The sequence below is a fragment of the Metarhizium acridum genome (genome assembly GCF_019434415.1).
Source record: "Metarhizium acridum strain ARSEF 324 chromosome Unknown scaffold_141, whole genome shotgun sequence".
Taxonomy (NCBI): domain Eukaryota; kingdom Fungi; phylum Ascomycota; class Sordariomycetes; order Hypocreales; family Clavicipitaceae; genus Metarhizium; species Metarhizium acridum.
The window spans coordinates 73,819-96,872 of NW_027094020.1; the positions used below are offsets into that span (position 1 = coordinate 73,819).

At 52.7% G+C, this 23,054-nt stretch overlaps 8 protein-coding genes across 8 annotated transcripts; 4 read left to right on the forward strand and 4 right to left on the reverse strand.

Moving 5' to 3' along the window:
* Positions 1-396: 396 nt before the first annotated feature.
* On the forward strand, positions 397-2,625 carry J3458_008686 (uncharacterized protein). The gene is made up of 3 exons (XM_066119334.1): positions 397-848; positions 995-2,028; positions 2,082-2,625. Exon 2 carries the CDS (start codon positions 1,220-1,222, stop codon positions 1,667-1,669), a length of 450 nt encoding a protein of 149 aa, XP_065975125.1. The 5' UTR covers positions 397-848; positions 995-1,219; the 3' UTR covers positions 1,670-2,028; positions 2,082-2,625.
* A 152-nt stretch (positions 2,626-2,777) lies between these two features.
* J3458_008687 (uncharacterized protein) lies at positions 2,778-5,296 on the reverse strand. Its single transcript, XM_066119335.1, has one exon. The coding sequence runs from the start codon at positions 3,809-3,811 to the stop codon at positions 3,491-3,493; it is 321 nt and encodes a 106-aa protein (XP_065975126.1). The 5' UTR covers positions 3,812-5,296; the 3' UTR covers positions 2,778-3,490.
* Positions 5,297-5,403: 107 nt separating this feature from the next.
* On the forward strand, positions 5,404-6,614 carry J3458_008688 (uncharacterized protein). Its single transcript, XM_066119336.1, has 2 exons — positions 5,404-5,964; positions 6,030-6,614. Exons 1-2 carry the CDS (start codon positions 5,702-5,704, stop codon positions 6,466-6,468), a joined length of 702 nt encoding a protein of 233 aa, XP_065975127.1. The 5' UTR covers positions 5,404-5,701; the 3' UTR covers positions 6,469-6,614.
* Positions 6,615-6,823: 209 nt separating this feature from the next.
* Positions 6,824-8,138, forward strand: PRE3_1 (Proteasome subunit beta type-1). Its single transcript, XM_066119337.1, has 6 exons — positions 6,824-6,963; positions 7,042-7,087; positions 7,149-7,163; positions 7,214-7,248; positions 7,304-7,544; positions 7,610-8,138. Exons 1-6 carry the CDS (start codon positions 6,930-6,932, stop codon positions 7,926-7,928), a joined length of 690 nt encoding a protein of 229 aa, XP_065975128.1. The 5' UTR covers positions 6,824-6,929; the 3' UTR covers positions 7,929-8,138.
* Positions 8,139-11,414: 3,276 nt separating this feature from the next.
* Positions 11,415-13,081, forward strand: PCL7_1 (cyclin-like protein interacting with PHO85; the record flags this gene model as incomplete). The annotated part of the gene is made up of 2 exons (XM_066119338.1): positions 11,415-12,839; positions 12,914-13,081. The coding sequence occupies 2 exons, from the start codon at positions 11,415-11,417 to the stop codon at positions 13,079-13,081; spliced, it is 1,593 nt and encodes a 530-aa protein (XP_065975129.1).
* A 1,151-nt stretch (positions 13,082-14,232) lies between these two features.
* J3458_008691 (uncharacterized protein) lies at positions 14,233-16,060 on the reverse strand (the record flags this gene model as incomplete). The annotated part of the gene is made up of 3 exons (XM_007815956.2): positions 14,233-14,728; positions 14,865-15,485; positions 15,613-16,060. 2 exons carry the CDS (start codon positions 16,058-16,060, stop codon positions 14,992-14,994), a joined length of 942 nt encoding a protein of 313 aa, XP_007814147.2. The 3' UTR covers positions 14,233-14,728; positions 14,865-14,991.
* A 1,427-nt stretch (positions 16,061-17,487) lies between these two features.
* J3458_008693 (uncharacterized protein) lies at positions 17,488-19,759 on the reverse strand. Its single transcript, XM_066119339.1, has one exon. The coding sequence runs from the start codon at positions 19,546-19,548 to the stop codon at positions 18,562-18,564; it is 987 nt and encodes a 328-aa protein (XP_065975130.1). The 5' UTR covers positions 19,549-19,759; the 3' UTR covers positions 17,488-18,561.
* Positions 19,760-21,178: 1,419 nt separating this feature from the next.
* J3458_008694 (uncharacterized protein) lies at positions 21,179-23,017 on the reverse strand. Its single transcript, XM_007815957.2, has 3 exons — positions 22,553-23,017; positions 22,209-22,467; positions 21,179-22,132 (listed from the first exon to the last, which is right to left on the reverse strand). The coding sequence occupies exons 1-3, from the start codon at positions 22,767-22,769 to the stop codon at positions 21,316-21,318; spliced, it is 1,293 nt and encodes a 430-aa protein (XP_007814148.2). The 5' UTR covers positions 22,770-23,017; the 3' UTR covers positions 21,179-21,315.
* Positions 23,018-23,054: the final 37 nt, after the last annotated feature.

Sequence of the window (23,054 nt, forward strand, 5' to 3'; positions counted from 1 at the left end):
GGCAGCTGCCAGCAGCCAAACGTAAACGGCCACCGTTCAATGTTTGGACGGTTGAACGGCCAGTCTCTTGCTTAGCATAGCAACACAGACGGTGCTTGGGCGGCAGGGGGGCGCACTTGACCACTAGCAACACGCCGGATCAGTTCGACCTGAGCATTGAGCACTTGGCGTGGCAGAGCATTGATGATTGATTCTCGAGATTGATGAGGGAGCATCTGAACGTCAATGGATCTGGGGCCACCAATTTCAGAGGGACCGGACCTGAGCAGGCGAGGGAGTGGCTGCGCGTACCTGAACCGCTGTGGGCTGGCGGGGCTAGCGCCACATTCACACACTGAGAACATTTGAAGTCAACTGGTGAGTCAGCAAGCCCGCAGCCCATTGTGCGACATGGAGTTGGCCCGCAAAATTTTGCTTCGGTGAAAGTGAAGGAATCCCCTACCCCTAACTCCGTACCCGCGTGGCCATTCACGATATGCAGGGGTCGTGTGGGAAGCTGCCAGAGAGGCCCACATCCTTTCCAGCTCTCTAGCCTATAGGAGAGCAACATGTTGGCATCAGTGGGGCCCAACACTGACCGCACCGTCGGCCTAGCTCGCTTGTCACGGCTTACCAGACTCCAACTCCAGAGACTCTCTACAGTCTCCGGCCACTCGAGCATTAGCCCTCGGAACGATAGGATTCTGTGTCCTCGAGTCGAGAGAGATCAGCACCTCTCATCTAGTTATCAGTGCCGCGGAACGCGACGTTCGATTGACGATCGCGAGCGTGACCGTGACCGTGACCGTGACCGTGACCGCAACCACCATCAAAGGCAACGAAGGCGTCAGCGCCATGGGCCACCCACCGTAAGTCCGTCCACAACAATAATTACCGCGTCCTCCGTCGTCGACTGTGTGTCTCACCATCGGTGCGGTCTCCAGGCCCCGATTGAGTACTCCATGGATGATGTGTCTGTCCGAGTGTATGGAGTACCAGCTAACTACTTAAGTAGGCCAAAGCTCAGTAGCCGTATCACCCGCCCATTGCCAGACAGGCAGGTGCTTACTCCATACTGCAGTCTCGCCTAATTGGACCGGTCATGCTAGTAATTGTTTTCCCACCGAGCTGAGTCCATCCCTGCAGGCCAAATGCAGAGTACTCTGTATGGCGCATTGAGTAATATATTGGACGATGCGTCGCAAAGGCCATGTAAGCTTGTTCAATTGCTTTACGGAGTATGGCGCTGGAATTTGAGGCTTTTCTACGTCGTCAGGTCACGTGGTGGCTGGCTTGCATCCTTGGCCACAAACGACTTGATAAAACATGTTTGTCCATGAGACCAGGAATGTTCAAGACAAGTTTTTTCCGTAGTACGGAGCAAACAACAACACGGCACTCAAATCTTGGGGGTGCCGCCGAGGAATGCCATGTGCTCAGGACGGCACTCGCAATCCATCAGAGTACTAACCCCGTAGGTGTTGATCATCTCACCTTTGCAGGTAACCGAGCCAGTCAAGGGGCTTGTTTCGACCTACACCCGGCGATTTGGAATTCTGGGTCTGGCTGTTGCGTTTGGCACACTCGTCCCAACTCCCACAACCTTGCAGCCAAACCAGTCGAGGGAAACAAAAGAAAGAAGAGGGAAAAAAGAAGCCTGAGCCGTACATATGTACGTGCGCAGAGGTAGGGTTGTCGCATAAAGTGAGCCGTGCGTTGTGAAAACATTGGGTGGGAGAGGAAGAATGTCACTAGCCCATGTTCTTTTGTCTGTTGGTTGCGCCAACCTGCTCCTTCCCTGCTAATTTTCCTAGGTTCAGAGCTATCTACCTCCCTTGGGAAAGGACTTCTTTATTTTTTAAAGACATGTGCCAGGCTTGCGCATCAACAAGAGTGAGCAACCCATCGTTCTCTCACTCCCACCAAACTGACAAGCACCCTGTCTTCAATGGTCGATCCTCTACTACGTAGTGGGGAGGGGGTTCAATGACGCCCAGCAACCTTGCCTTGGCTAATCTTTGTGATTTATGGAGTACTAGTTCTTTGTCAGTAAGTCTGGCAAGATGCATCACGACGAGCTTATTCTAACTGCCTCTAGGTAGGTACTCCTTGCAATACTCCGTGCTTTCTCAGCTGGTGCCAGGTCCTTACTGCCGGGACTGCTGGGCTGTTCAGCCATGTCGAGAGTTCCGAGGCTTCTTCCTTGGTGCGACACATGCCTGTCCTGACGACGAGCTTGACGACATTAGATCTCAACCCCGTCCGCTCATAGTGGTCCCCTGCCAACCAATGTATCCCGAGAATAAGAAACAAGTTCTGTTCCCCGCCCGAAATGGAGTTCATCTCCTTGTTCCTGAAGCTAGGTAGACCTGGGCGCCACGATGGAGCACTCGACCAGGGACTCGGGATCCGCGATTGGCTGATTCCCACCATAGCTGCCACACTGCAGCAAGGATCTGGTTAACACACATTCGAACAGTGATTCCTTTTGCTGTGTTTGTTGCGAGTGACAACACAGACAAGGCAAGTAAGCAACCTGATTCATGATGAGCTGTTTGTTCTAGCTGCGGGACATAACCGGCCAATCTGCTCGCGATTGAGGCTGCACATCAACGGCTTTCTGAAGAAAAGAAGCCCTCTGCGAAGTACAGACACACTAGTAAATAGTACATAATAGTAGCGCAAACGAAGCATCCTCCACCTGTCCAATGCGTCAGACGGAAATAGCGCTCTACTCTACACTACGGAGTAGTAGTAGTAGTAGTACTAGTATTGAGTACGGGTTACCAGGGAAGTGACTTGTCTCACCCAACAGCCACAGCTGGACTGTAGTAGATTCCCGAAAAGGTGAGTGACAGATGCAGGTGCACAGGTAGATGGCAATAAATTACTCAAAAGTATGGCGTAACGTACTCGGTAACCACTCAAACGCTCTATTGGTCTAAATATCGTATATGAAAGAGGACGGCTATTGTCATCATCTTATTTTCCAGAGCTATACTCCGTAATGTACTTGGGATTCGCTAGTCCCGGCAACAAAGAAAGCACTCGTAGCTCGCGACACGACACAACGAACACATCCCGGATAACCGATGCATTCCTCCGTACAACGAACAATAATAGCCGGAGTAGGCTGTGGTACAAAGGATGACCTTCCGCTAATATCCCCTCATGGTTGGGCGATACCAGGGAAGCCTACAAGTTTCCTCATGCGGCGGTGGAAGAGCACACAAACAAAATTGGCTGAGTCAACTGGCTGTTTATTCATCACAACGTCGCAATCCACAGATCCGGCCAGCAGCTCGCATGTCTCACTCGTGTATCTTTGCAGTAATTACCGCTCAGGCCATGACCGTTTTCGTATATTGGTGTTTTGCGGTGAAGGAGATAGTCTATCAATTCCTCAACGCTGCTGGTAAATATTGTAACCTCCGTTCATCACTGGTTCTGGTGGACTAGATGCGATTAAGCTTCAACCCAGAAAGGCATGAATCGATCAATCTCGAAATCACTAGACACCCACCGCACCGTTGGCACCGACGGACATGACTCCATGAATGGAATCCAGTCTTTGGGTTCCTCTAGCCCCAAAGGCCAGCAACCTCTTTCGTGTCTGCTCATCAGTGTTGCCAAGAATATCACCTCCACTACTGTGCTTCGACGTCTGACAGCACGCTTGGGCTCGTCTGGGAGCTTTCTCTTTGTGGGTGACTTTAATTAATTGCTGCCCCTTTTGATGAGCTTGCTCCGTCGATGCGCTGGACTTGAGGAAAGGTGGCTCCGCTGCTTCAGGTCGGAGTCCAAGACACACCACCCACCACTCCTCACCCATGTCAATCCGCCACACCGTTATGGCAGCTGCTGTTTGTTTTATTCTTTTCCGGTCCCGAACCAATGAGATTCAACATGTCCGGAGGAATGTGGTATTATTGGAATACGGTGTGTAGTCTGTGTAGTCCTGATCTCTTGGCTTGCATATTGTTGTCAGACGAAAAATCTACGATCTTGGATGGTTTTCGATTGGGAAGTCTGCAGGACAAGCTGCTTACCCGCTTTGGTTCAGGCCCGGATTATATGATGATATGATTCCTCCAAGGGAGTACGGCGTATCGGGACGGGAGCTTGGGAGAACTCCCATTTCCCTATTAGTACGGAGTAGGGAAAGTGAATAACTATCTCCATCTCTTCATAGATGATGCACATTCCTCGCACACAGTGCCGCCAAAAAGAGCCACGAATAAGCTAGGGAAACGAAGAGTGCGCAACGGCCTTCTTTGTCTCACATTTTAGTAGCTCTGCTCTAAACAAGACCAAACCGCAACCTTTGAACCCTCGGTCCCCCAAAACTCGCCAATGATTCCCCGCACGTCTTGGTTGCAGCGCCTCTGATTCAACATGGGGTCGCGATTACCAAACAATGGTTTCTAGGGGGAGAAGGAAATGCAGTTCGTAAATTCAGTGATGCGACCCCCAATGCGGTTTGTTTCGGTCCTCCCCGTTTAGTGGACTGTGCATTATTACCCCGTTCTTCGTCTGGTCTTTGTCCCTGCCGCTTCAACCAAAGCCGGTCCCGAGACTGTCCAGCCAGGGGAGGGGGCTGTATCAGGTTACTCGACGACAGTGTCGTCTCAACTTCGCATTGAGTCCTAGAGAACTCCTCGTAAAGCTCCTGGTGAAGGCCAACCTGGCTATGCAACAGCGGCGTTGGGCGTTGGTATTAGAGGATTCGACCGACCTAGATATCAAAGTGTCGCTACGCAACGTAAAGTTAAGCGACGCCCGATGACGATGGTGAGAACAAAGCAAAAACTGGCTCTAGGGTAGTCCCGTTTTTGGACTTTGAGAGAGACGCGACCTCGTCTAGCTCTGGGTCAGTATGAACCCTGGTTCCCCTGGGCTCGGTAATTTGGATACGCATTGATATTTTGGGCGTGTCTTCGGGTGGACATTGATGATTTAGTATTTCATGCTGCTTTGGCCATCTGCAGATTAACAGGTCACCGTCGCAGACTCGCCATGGCCCAGACAACAAACGGAGCCATCCTTATTCTGAGCCACTGCAAATTTATGAGAAAGAAATGATGGTAATACCTGCCCATGCAAATGAATGGATGGCTGAGGTGTACGAGTAGACTCCTTGAAAAGAATCCTTGGGTGAACCAATATGGTGAACTCAAAGTATGCGGGTGTAGGGTAGGGGCTGCGAATGTACTCGAAACGTGTCCCAAATCCGCAATCTTCCCATTCTATGCACACAATGGCAATGGCATTGGCTTAAGCGAACGGCAAGCTGGAAGGGGATAAAAAAAGAATCATGTAATCGTAAGTGCTGCACTTGCTGCACTTTGTACGGGGCTGTGGTGAGCAGTTCTCAATCTTACGCCGCGTGACTGTGGCATGATTTCAATGATGTATTCAATGCTGGCCCCAGTATTAATTGATTAGTTGTTCTCTGGCCCAATGGCCAGCGGCAGCGCGCAAGTTTGGCAGGGGCGAAGGCGGTAAAACTCAACGGCTGCGAGCGGTTGAGCGCTCAGTAGCAGAACCCCTAGACGGGTCTGGTGTCAACGGTGCTTGAACGCTGGCGCCACGCTGTCAATTGGCATTTGGCGCCCACATGCTCTAATCAATCTCCCTCGCCCGCAGCCGCCATCATGCGACATCCCAAGACTGCACAAGCACAACACTGAAGCTGGTCCTCAGCAAATTTTCCCTGCCAACCATGGCGCGTAGACAACATCTCACCCTCACGATCCTGCTAGCCGTCGTCGTCTTGCTCAGCATAACTTACGTCTTCTCCGGCAGCTCGGCACTCAGCCCTGCAGGGCTGCTCAAGTCCGGCCGCAACAGCGAAGTTCCTCTCACGGCCGACGGTAAAAAGCCAACTCCCGCCTCGAAGCCCGGCTTCGAAATCGACCTAGAAGCCGTTCCGGATCTCTCAGAAGGAGACTCCATAGCACCCAAATTGGAAAATGCGACACTAAAGTCCGTCTCCCCGTTACACACTGCACCCCTTTCCTTTTGTTTGCCAAACCTAACAGCCCGTCCAGAGCGGAACTCGGCCGCGCAACTTGGAAGTTCCTCCACACTATGGTTGCCCGGTTCCCAGATAAGCCTACCGACAGCGACCGCAAAACCCTCGAGTCCTTCTTCCATCTCTTCGGTCGACTGTACCCCTGCGGCGACTGCGCTCGTCACTTTCGCGGGATGCTGAAGAAGTACCCACCACAGACTAGCAGTCGTAACGCCGCTGCAGGCTGGTTGTGTGCGCTGCATAACATGGTAAATAAGAGGCTCGAGAAACCGGCATTCGATTGTACCAAAATTGGAGACTTTTACGACTGCGGCTGCGGCGATGATAAGAAAGAGGCAGACAAGGGCGAGGAGGAGGACAAGAAGAAAGTGACCAGGGACGAAGGTGGCGATGCCACCATTCCGGGGCTGGGAGGATTGAACAAGCAGTGGAGCAAGGCTATTGAGGGATTATAGAATTCGGAGCATGGGTTTATTGGGATATTGTTATCTGGCGCTGCTGTCTTTTGGAATACTATAGCGTATCAGCGATTGTTTTCATGGTTAGCTATTAGGTCTGCTCTGCATGTTGATACGAACGCCAAGGTTTGCCAGGACCAGGCCTTGAAGCGAAGAATATAGATTGCATTCTCAACGTATTGTTTATTTAGTACTGAAGTTGCTGCATGTGCTGGCGAGGGTACCAAGAAACATGGACCGTTTGACGATTAACTGTAGTCACGTGATATGTCATGTGCGCATAGTCGCTGGCCGTCACGGCTGCGCGTTCCCAGAGCTGCCTGAGCTACGTCTTAGCTCCAGCCCTGCAATGATCAATCGTTGACAACGCTACGCCGAAACCTGTCTTCTTCAATCCCTCACCAGAGCCATTACGAACCGAAAACAAAATCAAACTTGCATTGAAAGAATCGCGAACCATGGAGTTTGGCCACAAAGGTGTATTGAATGAAGGTGAGCCGTCCAGACGGAGCTGCACAGCGTAGCAACCCTGCCAAGGAACAACACCATGATGCTGATACGATGAGGTAGATGGCATCCACGTCGACATGGACCGTCTCAAGAAGGGAGAAGTGAAGTGAGTGTCTCTCGTTAAATACTACAGCTTTATTCCAGAGTCTTATCTAACGCCACTTCAGCTTGGGAACGTCAATGTACGAATACGCATCCGATTCCCATGGTGGAGCAATCTAACGTGTCGTAGCATGGCCGTCACATTTAAAGATGGTGTTATCCTAGGTATATCTAAATGACTCCTCAATCTACTGGCGAACGCATGGACTGACTCTTGCAGGCGCCGATTCTCGAACCACGACGGGAGCCTACATTGCAAACCGAGTCACCGATAAACTGACCAGAGTACACGACACCATCTGGTGCTGCCGATCTGGCTCAGCGGCCGACACGCAGGCTGTCGCCGATATTGTACAGTACCAGCTGGGTTTGTTTGCCATGCACAGCGGCAAGCCTCCCATGACACAAACCGCTGCGTCAATCTTCCAGGAGATTTGCTACGCAAACAAGGACCGTTTATCGTAGGTCGCCACGAAGTCAGATGGTCACTGGGATTCTTGGAACTTGTTAACCATTTTCTGAACAGGGCTGGTCTGATCATCGCCGGTTGGGACGAGCGATTCGGTGGCCAGGTGTACTCGATTCCTTTGGGCGGTTCGCTGCACAAGCAGGCGTATGCGATTGGTGGTTCCGGCTCCACATACATCTATGGCTACTGCGATGCGAACTGGAAAGAAGGCATGGAGAAGGAGGAGGCTGTTAACTTTGTCAAGGGTGCTCTGAGGGAGGCGATCAAATGGGATGGAAGCTCAGGCGGTGTCATTCGCATGGTGGTGTTGACTAAGGAGGGTGCTGACCGACACTTGTATTTGCCTGATACAGACTACAAGGTCCGACATGAGTAGAGGGGAGAGGGAGAAATGAAAGAAGGGTTTTGGGGGGGGGGGGGGGGGGGACTGATATCCGGTAGACGCCATTCCGGAGGGCAAGGACTTTAAGCTTTGAAGCAAGCTCATAAGATGGTGATTTGAGCCTACGATAGACAGATTTGGCGCTTCTGTATAATAAGTAGAATAACGAATACGGGATCAAATGCGAAATGTGCTTGTGCACGGTATCGAAAACAAAGGAGCTCATGTACTTGAGGCAGGGCTTGTATGATTTGGAGGTACGGGAACGGGCCGTGGGTCGGCAGGGACGGGAACAACAACATGCAGCTCGGACAAGATCAACTAGGCCTAGGACTGAGATGCCGAAAAGCGGTGAAGATGGGAAGAGTGAGTTGGTTGATCGTGTCAGAAGGGGTGTGAATATTCGAGATACGAGGTGGAAACGTATATCTTGAGGTAACGGGATTTCGAATTTTGGAAGAAGCAAATAAATAAAAGCTAAAAAGAAAAGTAAAAGTGGAAAAAAAAAGGAAAAAATCACACTGGCATACACTCACTGTACTCATCGAGGAGAAAAGGATCATCTCTACATGTGAGCAATGAGAGTCATTGATGTGCATGCGAACTTGTACACACGGACAGGCGGTGAGCCACCAGACTGACAGAAATACCGTTAAATTATTATCAATCCTTTGGACCCCGTGGAAAGGAAACGGATTGGTGGTAACACGTGGTCGGCTGGCTGTGACCACGGGGCTGGGTCGCATCCGCATGCATTCCACATGGTACACTAATTTATGTAAAACACACACATTCCATCCAGGGCAAGGTGGGTTGAAGAGAATCGAGCGCACGGGTTCGAGGAGGTGGGTTGAGATGGCCACTTGTCCTGGTCCGGGGAATGCAAGGGGGGCTATCGACTAGCAACGATTACTGCCATGGAAGGCAACGTGGAAAGCTGGCATTGTACTGTTGACCGACACAACTTTAGTTGCCCTAGCTGTCAAGGGGGCTTCTTTGATTTCAAACTGGGGCAAATTGAGCTGAACTGCCATGGCGGGTAGCTCAGCAGGGCTGAAGATGGACGGCGTCGCGGCTACGGAGCCAAGGACAAAGGAAAATGGGGTACTTGGAGAGGAGAAGGTGGAGGAAAGGAGGAGTCTGACGCAAATCTTTGACGGGAGTGGAGGCGGGCAATCTGGACAGACGGCTTTTTTTTTTTTCGAATACTATGTGGTTGGAAACGAAAAGACAGACCGACATGCCACAACAATGACGCGGTCAATATTATATACCGAAACGGCTGGATGAGGCATGGACATGGAGTGGAAGCCCTTGTGTCCCCGTACCACAGGAGCGTTCATTGCGTTTCTCGAACAATCTGAAACAAAAGGACAAGGAGAAAGCCGGCGGATGATTGCAGCCGACTCAGAGGAAACTTGACATCCGAACTTGCGTCGAGCGTTCCTTGCCTCGGCGCGCCACGGGCGACGGGTAGGCCACCCCACGTGCGGCAAGCCTTGGCTGCGATTGTGCTACTTGCCCAGGTGGTGCGGCACTCACCCAACCGCCGTGTACCTGCTACTCGTCCCTGCCCTTGCCGGCCACGCCGTCGACGAATCAACGACGGCCGGATGCGCACCCCGTTCACAACCAGAACTCGTCTGGCAGATTTTGGCCGTCTTGTTGCACTCACGGTCCTTTATTCCCGCCGTCCTCTGCCCGCCGGTCTCTTTTTCCCCTGCCCTTTGCCATTCCTCATTTCTCCTATTCAATATAGTGTCCGTCGTGACTTTGTTGTGAGGTCTGATTGTGCGTTGCGCAACAACGCCGCCAGGGGGGGTGAACAAGACTCCCCGTTTCCGTCCTCGCTCGCCAACAAGCCTAAAAACCTTATCACCACCTACCGAGTACCTGCATCTGTCTTTGCACCGCAGCCCTCCTACATTGAACATACTTTTCTTCTTCTCTTCTTTTAAACTTTTCTATTCTTTGTTTTTCTTTTCACCCAGGTACGGTGTTGCTTATAGCTCGATAAGAACACACTTTGTATCATAGCGGCGCGTGGTTGGGCTTTGAGCAAGAGGATCCCTCGCTCCTTCCCTACTGTGGCAACGACTCGCGGTGACCCTTTTCGCCACTTAACTGCGTCATTTGGGGCCGTCTCGTGGAGCACCAGGCATTATCTCTCCTCTCGCGACGACACTTGGTCTTGTTTATTTCGCTATACCGCGCCCCCGGCTTAAATAGACACTTGTTTTATTTGATTCACCGAGCGATTATTTGATTTTTTTTCCCCGCCCGCCTCCACCCGGCACCAAGGTTAACGAGCGTGGGGTTGTCTTTTTCGACTCTGGGTCGGCTACGGACGTTTATCCGCCCTTTTTCTTCGGAGAAATTCAGTTGACCTCGAATATACCCTGTCGAAGGAATTCGGCGACTTGCGGTTTTGCTACGGATGCAAACACTTGTTGCAGAGGTGAGTTTCATATTTGGTGTTTGAGTTTGTTTATTTTTGCTAGTTGGTTGACTCTTTTTCCTTGATGCATTCATTGATGGAACGCTTCTCGCTTATCGACTTGGAGTTGGTAGCGGCAAAGTTGCGGCTGTTTACTACTACCAAGAGAGTCGTGTTCAAACTGCCCTTTACTTGTTTTGCGGGCGTGTCGTTTCTTAGCTGGAGAGGCGCCTTTTTTATACCTTGTTCTCTCGTCATGGACGCTGCAGGTGTGACGTCGCTGCGAGAGGCGGCCTCATGGGGTTGAGTGCTCCGTGCAAGGCTGCGCTGGGCCGACGTGCAACGGAAACCAAGGGCTCGCTGCCATGCCGATGCACGGCCGGTTGATGCGACTTTATACGTGGGTGTTGGACGGGGCTGGATGATCAAGTGGTCAAGCGCCGGTACATGTTGAAGTTGCGAGTCGCGGGCGAGCGAGTCCCGGAGTTGGGGTTTAGTTCACCCAGGTGCCATTAGCCCGTCCCCCAGCGCCGCGTCTCCTTACGCCCGCGTCATTCGCCACGGCCACCAGATGACAAGACGACGACCTGACGTGCTCCAGCGGCTGCTCCAGCGGCTCGTGGCGGCGCTCACCCACATCCCTGGGCCTGGAACAAAGCAGCCAAGCAACGTGCCGGCTTGTGTCGTCTCGCCTGGTGCCAGATGGAATTTCTCCTCTTGTTTTGGCGTCATCCTATTACGACCCTGATCCATCTCGTCTTCCGTCTTCGTCTTCGCCACGGCCTTTTGCCCATACCTTCGCTCGCTGCACTTGACGACCGTTTATGACTTTTCTTTTGCCCTTGCGTGTTTTATTGCCCTTGCTCGATGCATTCTTAGGCTGATGCATTGTTCTCCTCCTTGCAGCCCATCCATTGCCCAACGCCTACGTCGTAATAATTATTCGTGCCGCCGCACGCACACACACGCTCTCGGACGCTCGCCCTCTCGCGCCGCCCAGCCCGGCATCCCCTCGCCATCGCCTCAGCTGTCGTTATGATGCAATGGCCGCTCTAATCGGTGACTTGGTACCTGATCTGTCTCGCTTTCATGACATGATTGTCAACCCGTCTTCGCGGCACAGCCAACGCCAACAACATCAATCCCCACCTCAGCGCCAACGCTCCCACTCCCGATCGCAGGCTCAAGACTCGCTGCCCCGCCGCTCCTCGAGCCGACCACGCGCTTCCGTCTCGACACCACGGTCCCAGCGACGTGACGACATTGAGCACACGGCTACCGACAGACGCAACTCGCCCGGCGCTGCGACGCGGTCCCCCACGACGCAGCAGAGGGCGCGAAAGTCTGCCGCAGCCGCAGCCGACGGCACAGTGCCGGCAGGCGGCGCCTCTTGCAGGTTCCCCTCTCCGCCGCCGTCCTCGTCACCCCCCGTCGCCAGTGGTGCCACGCCGGTCGACGATGCAAAGGAAGCCTCAATGGCATCACATACCGGAGACATCGTCTCTGCAGCGCACCAATCTCTGCACAATGCCCCGGGCCTCACGACCTCGGTTGGACGGCACCAGCAACCGTCACCACCGCCCAGCCAAAGCTTCCACATACCCGACTCGTCCTTGGCATCCTCGTCGTTCAGCCAGGTCGAGCCGAGCTCTACCCAACAGACCTCCCGGGAGAGCCGGCAAACGGTTATCCACCTCCGGGATTTGGCGCACATGCAAAGCCTCGCAGACGCCAAGATGCTTGGGGGGAGCAGCTGCGCATCCTTGGACCCAAACGTCCAGATCAAGTATGAAATCAGCGGAATGCCCATTGCCGACATAATCGAAATGGTGGCTGCCCTGCTCACCAAGATCACCACTACCAACGACTTGCAGCACGATGCCATGCAGCGAAACGTGGCCCATCAGCAGCAAGCCAGTCAGTCCAACGACTCTGGGTCTCACATGAGCCCTCTGAGCCATTCCGTCCTGGCTTTCCACGGCAAAAACGTGCCCGCAATTACCATCTTGAGCTACCTCTCGCGCATACACAAGTACTGTCCCACAACCTACGAAGTGTTTCTCAGCCTGCTAGTCTACTTTGACCGCATGACGGAGCGAGTCAACGAAATTGTCATGCATAGCGAGCAATCCCAAAGCCGGGCTGCTTCGCACTCGCACCCTGCATCGTCGGGGGCATCGCGGGGAGACACCACCATGCACGAAGATGCCCACGAGTCGGACGAGAGCGATTCAGACTTGGCAGACGACGACGACAACGATGACGAAATGGTAGACTCTCCTACAGCGGCAGGTGGACGCAACGAATCCGGGCAGGCTGCCACAGAATCCGATGACCGAGTCGCAGTTAGCCCGGCAACATACTTTGTAGTGGACAGTTTTAATATCCACAGATTGATTATTTCCGGGGTGACTTGCGCCAGCAAGTTCTTTTCTGACGTCTTTTACACCAACTCTCGATACGCCAAGGTACATTGGTCTCTCTGCATAGGGCGCCTTGTCCCCCAAAGAACATGGACATTTTACTGACACTATTCTCCCAGGTCGGAGGCCTCCCGCTTGCCGAGCTGAACCATCTGGAAATCCAGTTCCTCGTCCTCAACGACTTTCGGCTCGCTGTCCCTGTTGAAGATTTGGAAGCCTACGCCACCATGCTCGTCGAGTTTTATGCTCGTGAAGTCATGGCACAAAAGTCGGCGCCAGGAGCATAGAAGCTCCGGAAGGTCTCAAGACTACGAGACGCAAGACGGGGAGAGAGAAGCGAGCTGCTGTAGCTTGGTCATGGTATGCACCGGGCTCAAGCTGCAGTGCCGCGCGCCACGAGGGCCACTCTAGGGATCCTCGATGCTAGGTGGCGAGGGCAGGACGGGCGAATCTCAGCCCGCGCACATGGATACGATGAGCGCCAGACTAAGTAGGTGGGAAAACAAAATCAAGAGCATAGGAAACCTTGGAACGTAGCTACACAGCATGCCAGGTTTCTTTTTTGGGTTGAACTCGGGGTTGCCAGCGCACTTGCATGTTTCTTAACGCAACGAGGCATGTGCGAGATGATGATGAAAGGCGAAGGAGACGGCCGAGAAGTCATGGATCAAGGGCTGTAGATTTTGCGCTATATGCCTGGTTAGATATGGGGCGGGGCACAGGACACGGCATGGTGGCATGGGTCAAGGGCGGGCGGAGGGACGGGATGCATTCACATAGGACAGGCGTATGGTGTTGTTCTTTTTGGTCGTGGTCATGGTGGGGGAGGAAAGTAGGGAAATTCTTTTTGTATCATTGCGCTTTTGTCGCATCTCGTTGGGGGGAATGCCAACCGAATAAAACGATAGATGTGACGAGGCGCTTGTCAAGGGGGGTGCAAATACACGATGTGAGTAGATGAACGTTTTGGAGTGCGCTGACGGTTGTGGGCTTGCGAACATTGAAGCATCATTCTCCGGGGCGGATGTAGTCGACGTGTACGGAGTAGGGATCAAATGAACGGTGGTTACGAGGTGCCTGGTAGTTGCAAGGTGAATGTTGCCGCCGTTTGCAAGGTCTCTTGAGAAGTGGCGTGGGTAACATGCTAGCTCCCAAGTGGTCCAAGTGGCTTGCGTCCATGTCTCCGCTAAATGTTTCTCTAAAACTGCGAATAAAAACCATGCTGGCTTCTCAAATGTCCACGGCTTGTATCCTGCACAAGACCAGGTTATCAGAACTAGAACGACAAGCTCGTTTATCAAGCCGCAAAGCCAAACGCTCATTTTGTAGAGGACTGTGTAAATACCGAGCAAGTAGCACTTGAGTGTACAGCCCTTACAACCGGATTCACGCCCCCAAGTAATGTAGCAATGGCATCTAGAAACTCGGAAAGAGACTTGTGTATAGTCCTGAAATAACTTGGCCTGTGTAGATGTATAAGCAGGAACAAATCGCATTTTGTCCCTACGGTCAAACTACAACCTCATCTACAGTTGCTGGAGAGGCAAGAATATAACAGTAAATGGAGGCAAGAATATAATAGTAGATGGAGGCAAGAATATAACAGTAGATGGAGGCAAGAAGATAATAGTAGATAGAGGCAAGAATATAACAGTAAATGGAGGCAAGAATATAATAGTAGATGGAGGCAAGAATATAATAGTAAATAAAGGCAAGAATATAATAGTAGATAGAGGCAAGAATATAATAGTAGATAGAGGCAAGAATACAACAGTAGATACAGAAGCAATATAAACACTCTTTATAAGTCAACCTCTACAGACGTAGCTGAGATGCGGGGACCAAGAATAATAATGGCCACGTCATCTCCCGGGATAATGGGCACCAAGTGCGTCCCCGCACGTCCTTAGTGATGAGCAGACAGGAACGACAGTCTGCACAATATATATTCAGTATAAACGAAAAGACGTGCCCTCCGCGCTAATGTGGCATGTACAAAAAAAAAAAAAAAAGAAACGGCGAAACGCACAACAAAACAGTCGCAACTAGTAAAGACAAGGTAAGGCGTACCTGATTCAAGCACACGTACGGAGTACACCAAGGGTGAATATAAAAGATAAAAAAAAGAGCCAAGTCGGTGCAAGTCGTGGACCATCGTGATAATCATAGGCAACGGCAGTAAAAAAAAAAAAAAAATCTACAGCTTCGCCCTCGGCGGCCGCCACACGTCAATGGGCAGGTCGAAGCGCAGGTCCGCATTCTCCATCTTCAGGCCGAGCTGCCAGCGGCGCAGGCCGGGCCAAAAGTTGCGGTGCTCGCCGCGCGGGTTGCCGGCGCGGTCGCGCTGGGCAATGTCGAACCAGCCGAGGCGGGTGCGGCGGCTGTACTGGTCCGGGGCGAGGGAGCACCAGGCGTCGGTGCCGGGGAGCTCGCCGCGGCTGCCGGCGCCCCGGGGCAGCGGCGGCATGACCAGCGTGGTGTCGAGGCCGAGGTAGTTGACCCAGCTGGTGGCGAAGGGAAAGGCCGGCACGAAGCGGATGGGCGCGTAGCTGGCCTGGAAGAAGGGGACGGCGCTGGGCCGCGCCTCGGAGGCGTCGCCGTGCGTGTCGTGGGGGTACACCTTGACGGTGACGGAGTCGTTGGGGCCAAAGGACCAGTCGAAGCGGGCGAGGTGTTTGGGGGTGTTCCAGTCTGTGGTTGTTTTGGGACGAGTGAGTAGGTGAATGAATGAATGGATGGATTGCGTTGTGTGAGAGTGAGTGAGCGAGTGAGTTGAGTGCGAGTGAGAGTGAGTGGCGAGGGTCAGGTCAATACTCACTCAGCCGGCCGTTGTAGCACGAGCGCTCCTGCGACACGTAGATGCGCGAGATGCGCGGGTTGCGCCCCACCTCGGCCGGCCGCCCAGCCGACGTGTCTCGGGACCAGTCGAACGAGCCCGGCACCACCAACATCTCGTCGTACGGGCCGACGGGCGAGTCGCGATAGCGCAGGATCTGGATCATGGCCAGCCCGCCCGCCGGCCGCCCCGACGCCGGCGCCGCAAACTCGGACCCGGCCTCGAGCGGCGAGTAGGCGTGCGCCGGCAGCTGCTGCGACGCCGACGACCACCACGAGAAGAAGTAGACGTCGCCCGTGAGCTGCCACGGCGGCGCGACGGCGGGGATCGAGGGGGGCGGCGACGACGACGCGGGCTCGTCCTCCGGCGGCAAAGAGTCCGTCGTGCCGCCGTCTCCCGGCTTCTCGACAACCGCCGTGGTCGTTGCCATTGCGCGGGCCGTGTTTTATCCCCTTTCCCTGCAGTCTCGCCCTCTATCGACCCGTATAAAACCACTCGGGTCGCCTTGTCCCGTCCCCTCTTTTCCTTTCCCGCGTCAAGGCCACGTCGACTCCGACTAGAATCAAAATGGCACCTGTAACAACACGCCGCTTAATCTTGAAAAGACGAGTAAAGGGGCACGACGCATATGCAACGGGACCGCCGAGAAACAGGCAGCCCATGTCAGGCGAACAGGAACCAAGAAAAAGGAAGGGGGGGGGGAATTCGATCCATCTAATAAGTAGTTTTTTCTCTTCCCCCTTGGCCGGAGGCTGCGGCATATGGAGACGGGATAAACGGTCCTCGTCTCGCCCTTTCTCTCTGCATTAACCGCGGGACACGTTGGGGAGCCGCGGATTCGCACGGCATGCCGCTGTATAATAAACATGTGTCGCGTTATAAGGCCCGCCGGGTTTGGCAGTCTCCTCTTCTGCCCACTCAACCCCCCCTCTCTCCCCTTGTGCCAAGCAAATTGATTAAAATTAAAAAGCCATGGCTGGCCCATGTGCTTCGGCGGAGCTAGAAGCCAGCCGGCGCAGCGATCCGCTGGGTTTTTGTTTCGTGGCCACCGACGCCCGTCTGCTTGTTTGTTGATGTGTCGACTTTGGCAGGAGGGACCCGGGGTGCCGCTGATGGAGCGACGTCGTCATGGAAGGTGTTGCTTGGTGCGGTTCTGGAGCCGTCATGACGAGGGAGGACGAGGGAGGACTCACGTACCGGGTTCTCTCTGGCCGGCAGTGTGGCAGTGGCAGCCAACCGCGCCCATGCCGTTGCATCATGACGGCTGAGTCGCCCGGTACACGTAGGTTTCTGGTGACGTGCATGACGGGGGCGTGCTGCCGTCTGGTCCTTTTGCAGCCCTCCAAGGACAGGCAGTGTGCGTGCTGCATCGCCCATTGCCGGCGCGGTGTGCGCCCGGCTCCTGGCCGATTGGGCGCCGGGCTGCGCTGCAAACAGATGTCATGCGCGAAAATGGTGCGTGGTCCCATGAGGTAAATGTATAGTCTATACATACTACCGCTGGCAGCCCATAGCATTGATGTTTGTAGCAACATGGCCGTTCCAACCAGTTGAGAAACACACCCTCTCAACCACCCTCCCATTGCCGTCGACTCCGCATTACATCTCCGTCTTGTACTCGGCACACTTTACTCCATCAACGAGGCATGGCATGAACAGAGGCGCCAAGGCGACGAAACAGGCAGATACTACTCCGTACATGACCGCAAATACGCCCCGGTCCACAAGTATGGCGTGATACTGGCCGGGGCCAAGGCGCAGGGAACCACGGTGGCACAAAAAGTCCACCTAGGGACGCAGGCTCGGACCAAACTAGTCTAAATGGACGACATTCACTCACCTGCCAACTCCCGTCGGCGCAAAGACGTCACCCGGCGGGCATCTAGGGCCGGCAGTTTCCAGCATCAGCATGGTCGGGAATACGGCCGCTCCCTGGCGCTCGTCAGTTAGGAATACGGCCACCTCGGGCTTCCCCCCCCAAATGCCCAGACAACCACCGCCCCGCGGGGAAACGAAGCGCAATGCCACGCAGGCACGGCACCAGGAGTGACTCGAGAACCGGGTATAGAGTCCGGGGCCGACGCTAACCAACTGCTACGGAGCAGTATGGCGTAAAAGACACTTCGACGGCCACCCTGCATGGCTTCTCGGCCGAGTCGTCGTGGTCTTTTGTGCACCTAGCAGTCGACCACATGTAGCTTGTTTCTGGCCAACAACGCGAGGCAAACGCCGCATCGTGAGCGGTTGCAGAGTCGCCAATGCACGTACCAGACCACCAGCAAGCCACACCTGCCCTTCCGGCGCTCGACGCCAAGCTGCATGTCCGTCGTGTCCGTCATTGCTGTCTTGTAGGGCTCATGGGGCCATCACTTGTGTTCTGTTGCACTCCGTGCCGCCGCATGCCGCGTGTGCCCTTGACCACCAACTTCAGGGGGGCCGTAGTTTCTTCGGCAGGCCCGGGCTTTCCGTCTCATATCCAGCCAACATAGACAGACAAACCGCTTCTGGGCCCATGCATTTGTCTCGGTACGAATCAAGTAGCTATTTTTAGAAACTGTGAATTACATGGTGTAGCCTGTATCCGTCTCAGCACGTATGTAGAGGCCAAATCAAATCCCCTACAAAACTTGGCACACAATCCGCCTTCATTCCTCTCCAGTTGATCGTATTTGCACACCGTTTCATACGAGACTCAAAGACAACTTTGGCATCGACCCGAATCAATCTGTTTGCAATTCATCTGACACGAGTTTGTGGGAACCGAGGGAGCGGCGAAACCTTGGGTTAACATGAAAATTGTGCGTTAAATTAAGCCTATTCTTTTCTTCTAATCTGATGGAAAGTAAAAACATATGCCAATTCTAAAATCGTAATAGTTGAGCGAGACGGTCGGTGCCCTTCCTTTAACAATGACAATGAGTAACTAGGACACTAATCCGGGCTGGTCAAGGGCCAGAGTCTCAGTCTGGTTACAGACGAACCCCATTCTGGTAATTCGGATTGTGTCCTGGGAATCTTGACATTTGAACTTGCCACTGAAATACGGAGCCCATCCACTTGCCTCGGATCGACCTGAGAGTTGTTGCTGGACTGTACGGCAAAGTAGAGAATATCTGCAAGAAATGGTTCAACCTCTTGCGGCGTCAAGTCGTCGACCTCTCCTGCCGCCACCATCTTCATAATTGCCAACGTCAAAGGTATCGCCCCAGATATTTTGGACTCGGACCCCGTCATTCGGTTCATGGCAAAAATGGCCACCGTGCCTGCAAGATTTGGCGCCAGGTGCCAGTTGTCTTTATCCTGTGGTGGTGGACCAAAGAAGAAGTGGACGACGAATGAGCCGTCTAGAGCCTCGACATTGACTTCAACATTTGCGACCCATTCGGTGTAGTGGTTTCCCTTGAAGATGCTTGAGCCATGGGGATCTTCTGCGTCATACTTGATGTTGGGTCTGAAGCTAGATCGCCCATGACCAGCATTCGCTGGCTTCTTTGTTTCAGGACTGCTCCATCTGGAGCCAGCTTCCTTCTCCATTAACCCGACCGGGCTAGAAGACCCGTACCAAATGTTTATCTTTTTGACTAGTGCCTCGCGTACGTCTTCATTATATCCCGTTTTCGCCGTGGTATCAGCATAAGCATACCCGAACGCAATTGTACTTCTGGCCATATCTGAGGTCCAGAATTCTCCCTCATCGGTGGCGAAGAAGGGAGTCAGAGCCGACTCGGCTGATTGCATGGTCCCTTTCAAAGCAGTAAAGCTAGTTTCTCCTGCAGGCATTGGAATAATCCAAGATGACGGGTTTAGTATTTGCCACATGGTTATCAATCGGTCAGTCATGGTGTGATGCAGAAAGAAGAGGGGATCAAATGAAGAAAGAGGGACATAAGTCAAGTGACCTTTGGAGCCTCCATACATATGGATAACGTCGTGAACAGACTCGATCGAGTCCAACGCGGAAAGTCCCTGGGAAACAGCCCAGGCTTTGTTGCTGAATGAGTTGAATTCGTGGTAGCTGGAAAATAGAATATATAGTCTTTGTTGAAGTTCTGGTAGCTTGGACAGCAAAGCCTTGTTTACTTCCTCATTATTTGACGGTGGTGAAGTGAGACTGACTGTGGTATTTGGGGCGCGTTTTGTTTCGTTCCATTGCTTCAACTGTTGCCGAGTTAGTTAAAAAGCCTCAGTTGTCATGGAATTTTACTTGCCGGGTTCCATATCATAGCTTCTTTATCCAGCGGGTGAAATTGGTACGAATACAAAGGGTTCCGAATATTTTGCAAGCCATTGGGACCATATTGTAGTATAACGGGGCTCCAAAAGACATCGGGAAGATGAGTCTCGCCACTTGGTGCTTGCAGAGACCAGTCCCAGTATGGGGTTCTAAAGATGGAAGCTGCTCGCTGGTATAGTCGTCGTTCGGTGGCATTTGCAAACATCACGGCAATTGCATTGACCATCTTATACATTTGTTGCTAGTTGAAAGCGTCAATGTGTGGTGATACCTTGCTGGGTCCCTCGGTTTGGGACACAAGTCTTACCTCGAATAGGGCCAGGTATGGTCGATGCCACATGGGAAATAATACCGAGCTATGGGTGCAATAACCAGACTGGTCAGTCCCAGGGAGAGGCTCGACCCCGTTCCATGTTGTAAATGGAACGCCATGAATGCCTAGAATCATACATCAGCAAGATCCAAGGCATATATGGCATTTTTTTTTCAAAAGACTTGCCAGCAATCTGATACCAGGACAGGGGATCGTCTTGGTCGGCGTACTGAAACATGCTCAGGGCAAGAATATAAAGATCCCATGCGTATTTATTGCCTCTCAATTGACGAATTTCTAATCGTAAAGGAGTTGTGCTATTTGCCGGAGTTGGTAGGCGGCCAATAACAATTGGCCCTTTGGAGTCATCTCGGCGGCTAAGTTTGGATGTGTTTGTGCCAAAATTGTATGATTGCGAAATGACAGCTGAGATAAAAAGGCCGAGTACAAACCACGGCACCATGCCCCGGAAGTAGGGACGTGGCATTTTGTATCAGTCAGAGTGACGCAACGAGTGTCGCTATCGTGCTTGCTGTCGGCGAATTTCTGTTTAGTTCTAGATGTGAAGTGTTGGTCAGATGCCGGGTCTCAGGAGAGTCAGGACGGAAAAAAGTCTAGTGTTTGGGGGAGAGTATAAAAGACCGCAATGCGTTTTTTTTGGAGAGACTTTGCAGAAATAGACTCTCAAATCTATCATCTCTAGAAAAGGTCGGCAGCAAGATGAGAGGATGCGACAAGCAGCGAAACCAAAGGGGAAAACATGACGTGCGTGCGAGAATGAACCGTATTCACACGTAGAGGGGAAGAGGCAAGAGCTCGATTGAATTTCTGTAGCCAAAAGCACGTGTCTGAATGTGAAAGCATGGAAGGCGAACCATAAGTTGTACAGGCGGAAGGAGCAACAAGCGCGGATCGTGGACAGGAATGATGTATCATCACATCATCACATTTGCCTTCACTTCGTCCTCTCGCGACCCGGACTACGCCCACAGTACAAAGAGTACGTCTCGATGAATCGAGGCTGTAAATGTCTTATATTTGCTACGGTGTCATTGATACAAAAATAATAAAAGTAAGCAAGCCCCTCTCTTCAACTATAGAAGAAAAGAAGGCAGATGCTGAAAGGAGAGCTGGGCCACTATGCCTTCTCATACATACTCTTGACTCCTGCCCCTGATGAGACTTCTTCCGGCTCTGCAAACACCTTCTGAAAAACATCACCCAGCCTTCGCAGAATATCATCTCCGTTTTGAGCAATCTGGTAATGTGTTACCAGTCGGCCCCCGGACACGGTGAGGCCAGCAGTCCGGCTCAACTCGATGAAGCGGTCCTCGCTACACTTGGCCGAGTCGAGATCAATCCAGCACATGTTTGTGTGCACCGGATGAACGAGTTTGCCACCCATGCCACTCCACAAGGCCTCAACCTTCTTGGCCATATCGTGTGACGCCTTTAGCCAACCATCACTGCCGTCAGCCTTCTTGCCAAACGTCTCGTCTACAGCAACTCTAGCACAGGCTGTGATGAATCCAGGCTGCCTCATACCACCACCAATAGATTTGCGAACCCACCGAGAGTGCCTCAGAGTCTCCTGGGAACCAACGAGAAGGCTTCCAACCGGTGCTCCCAGGCCCTTGGAGAAACACAAGCTAATTGTGTCAAAGTGAGCACAGAACTCGGGCAACGAGCCAGCACCAGCTGCCACAGCCTCCCACAAGCGAGCGCCGTCGCAATGCATTTTAATGCCATGTCGTCTTGCAAAATCGGAGATTCGCTTGACCTCGGACAGAGGCATAATCATGCCATTGAGAGTATTCTCCAGACTAATCACTCGCGTTGGACAGGCATGCACATCATCGCTGAGCACAACATTTTGCTTGATGTCTTCAAGAGTCAAATGAACACCGTTTTTTGGAACAACTGTCGTCACGGTAGCACCAGTAAGCGTGGACACACTGCGAAGATCGTGGCCAAGATTAGCACGGTGCAACATTGAAACAGAAAGACAAGACGTGTGAGATGTTTACTTACCCACCGGCTTCGTATCGAATAATATGCGAGCGATGATCACATAGAACAGAGTGTGGTGGCTGCGTCAGAAGACTTCTAAGGGCAAGTTGATTACCCATGGTTCCTGATAGGACAAACAGTCCGGCTTCCTTGCCCGACAATGCAGCAACGTGAGCTTCAAGTTCCATTGTAGTCTTGTCTTCTCGAAAGACGTCGTCTTTCAATGTACATGACTGGATGGCAGCAAGCATAGATGGTGTTGGTGTCGTCACTACATCGCCTGAATACACTTGCGTTAGCAATTGCCTCGTCGGAATACCAAGCGCAGTCGCAGTCTTGATATTCCAGGTGCTGTAGCGTCTTACTTCTCAAGTCAAATGCGGCAGGACCCTTAGCACCAATCCATGCATTATGTTCCCCTTCAAATCCTGGCATGGCGTTGCTGTTGCTCAGGCTGGCTGCTGTAGATGATATGGACCTGGTCCGCTGTGGCAGAGTTGGGGATTGTGAAATGATTCGGAGGCTGGTTGATGTCCAATTTCTGGTAGCTTGATGAAGCTGAAGGTAGGATCGATGCCTCATTGCTTAATTCTGTCGACTGACTCCCTTTCCCCCCGGGCCCAGGTGAGCAGAACTACAGGAACCGTTTGTCTGCCTGCCGTTTCCGAACCCCCCACCCGGTGATGGAGTCCGTCAACGACAGGGCGTAGTCTGTGTTGTTTGTCTACTTCGAACCGTCCAGAAAAGTGACGTAGGCGGATATCCCCGATTCAACGTTTGACGGCGGGATTCACGATTGAATGGTGAAACTGTAGCGAAGTGTCTGTTTGCCTCAACCAGAGCTTCGCATTTCCCACGTTAGTTGGC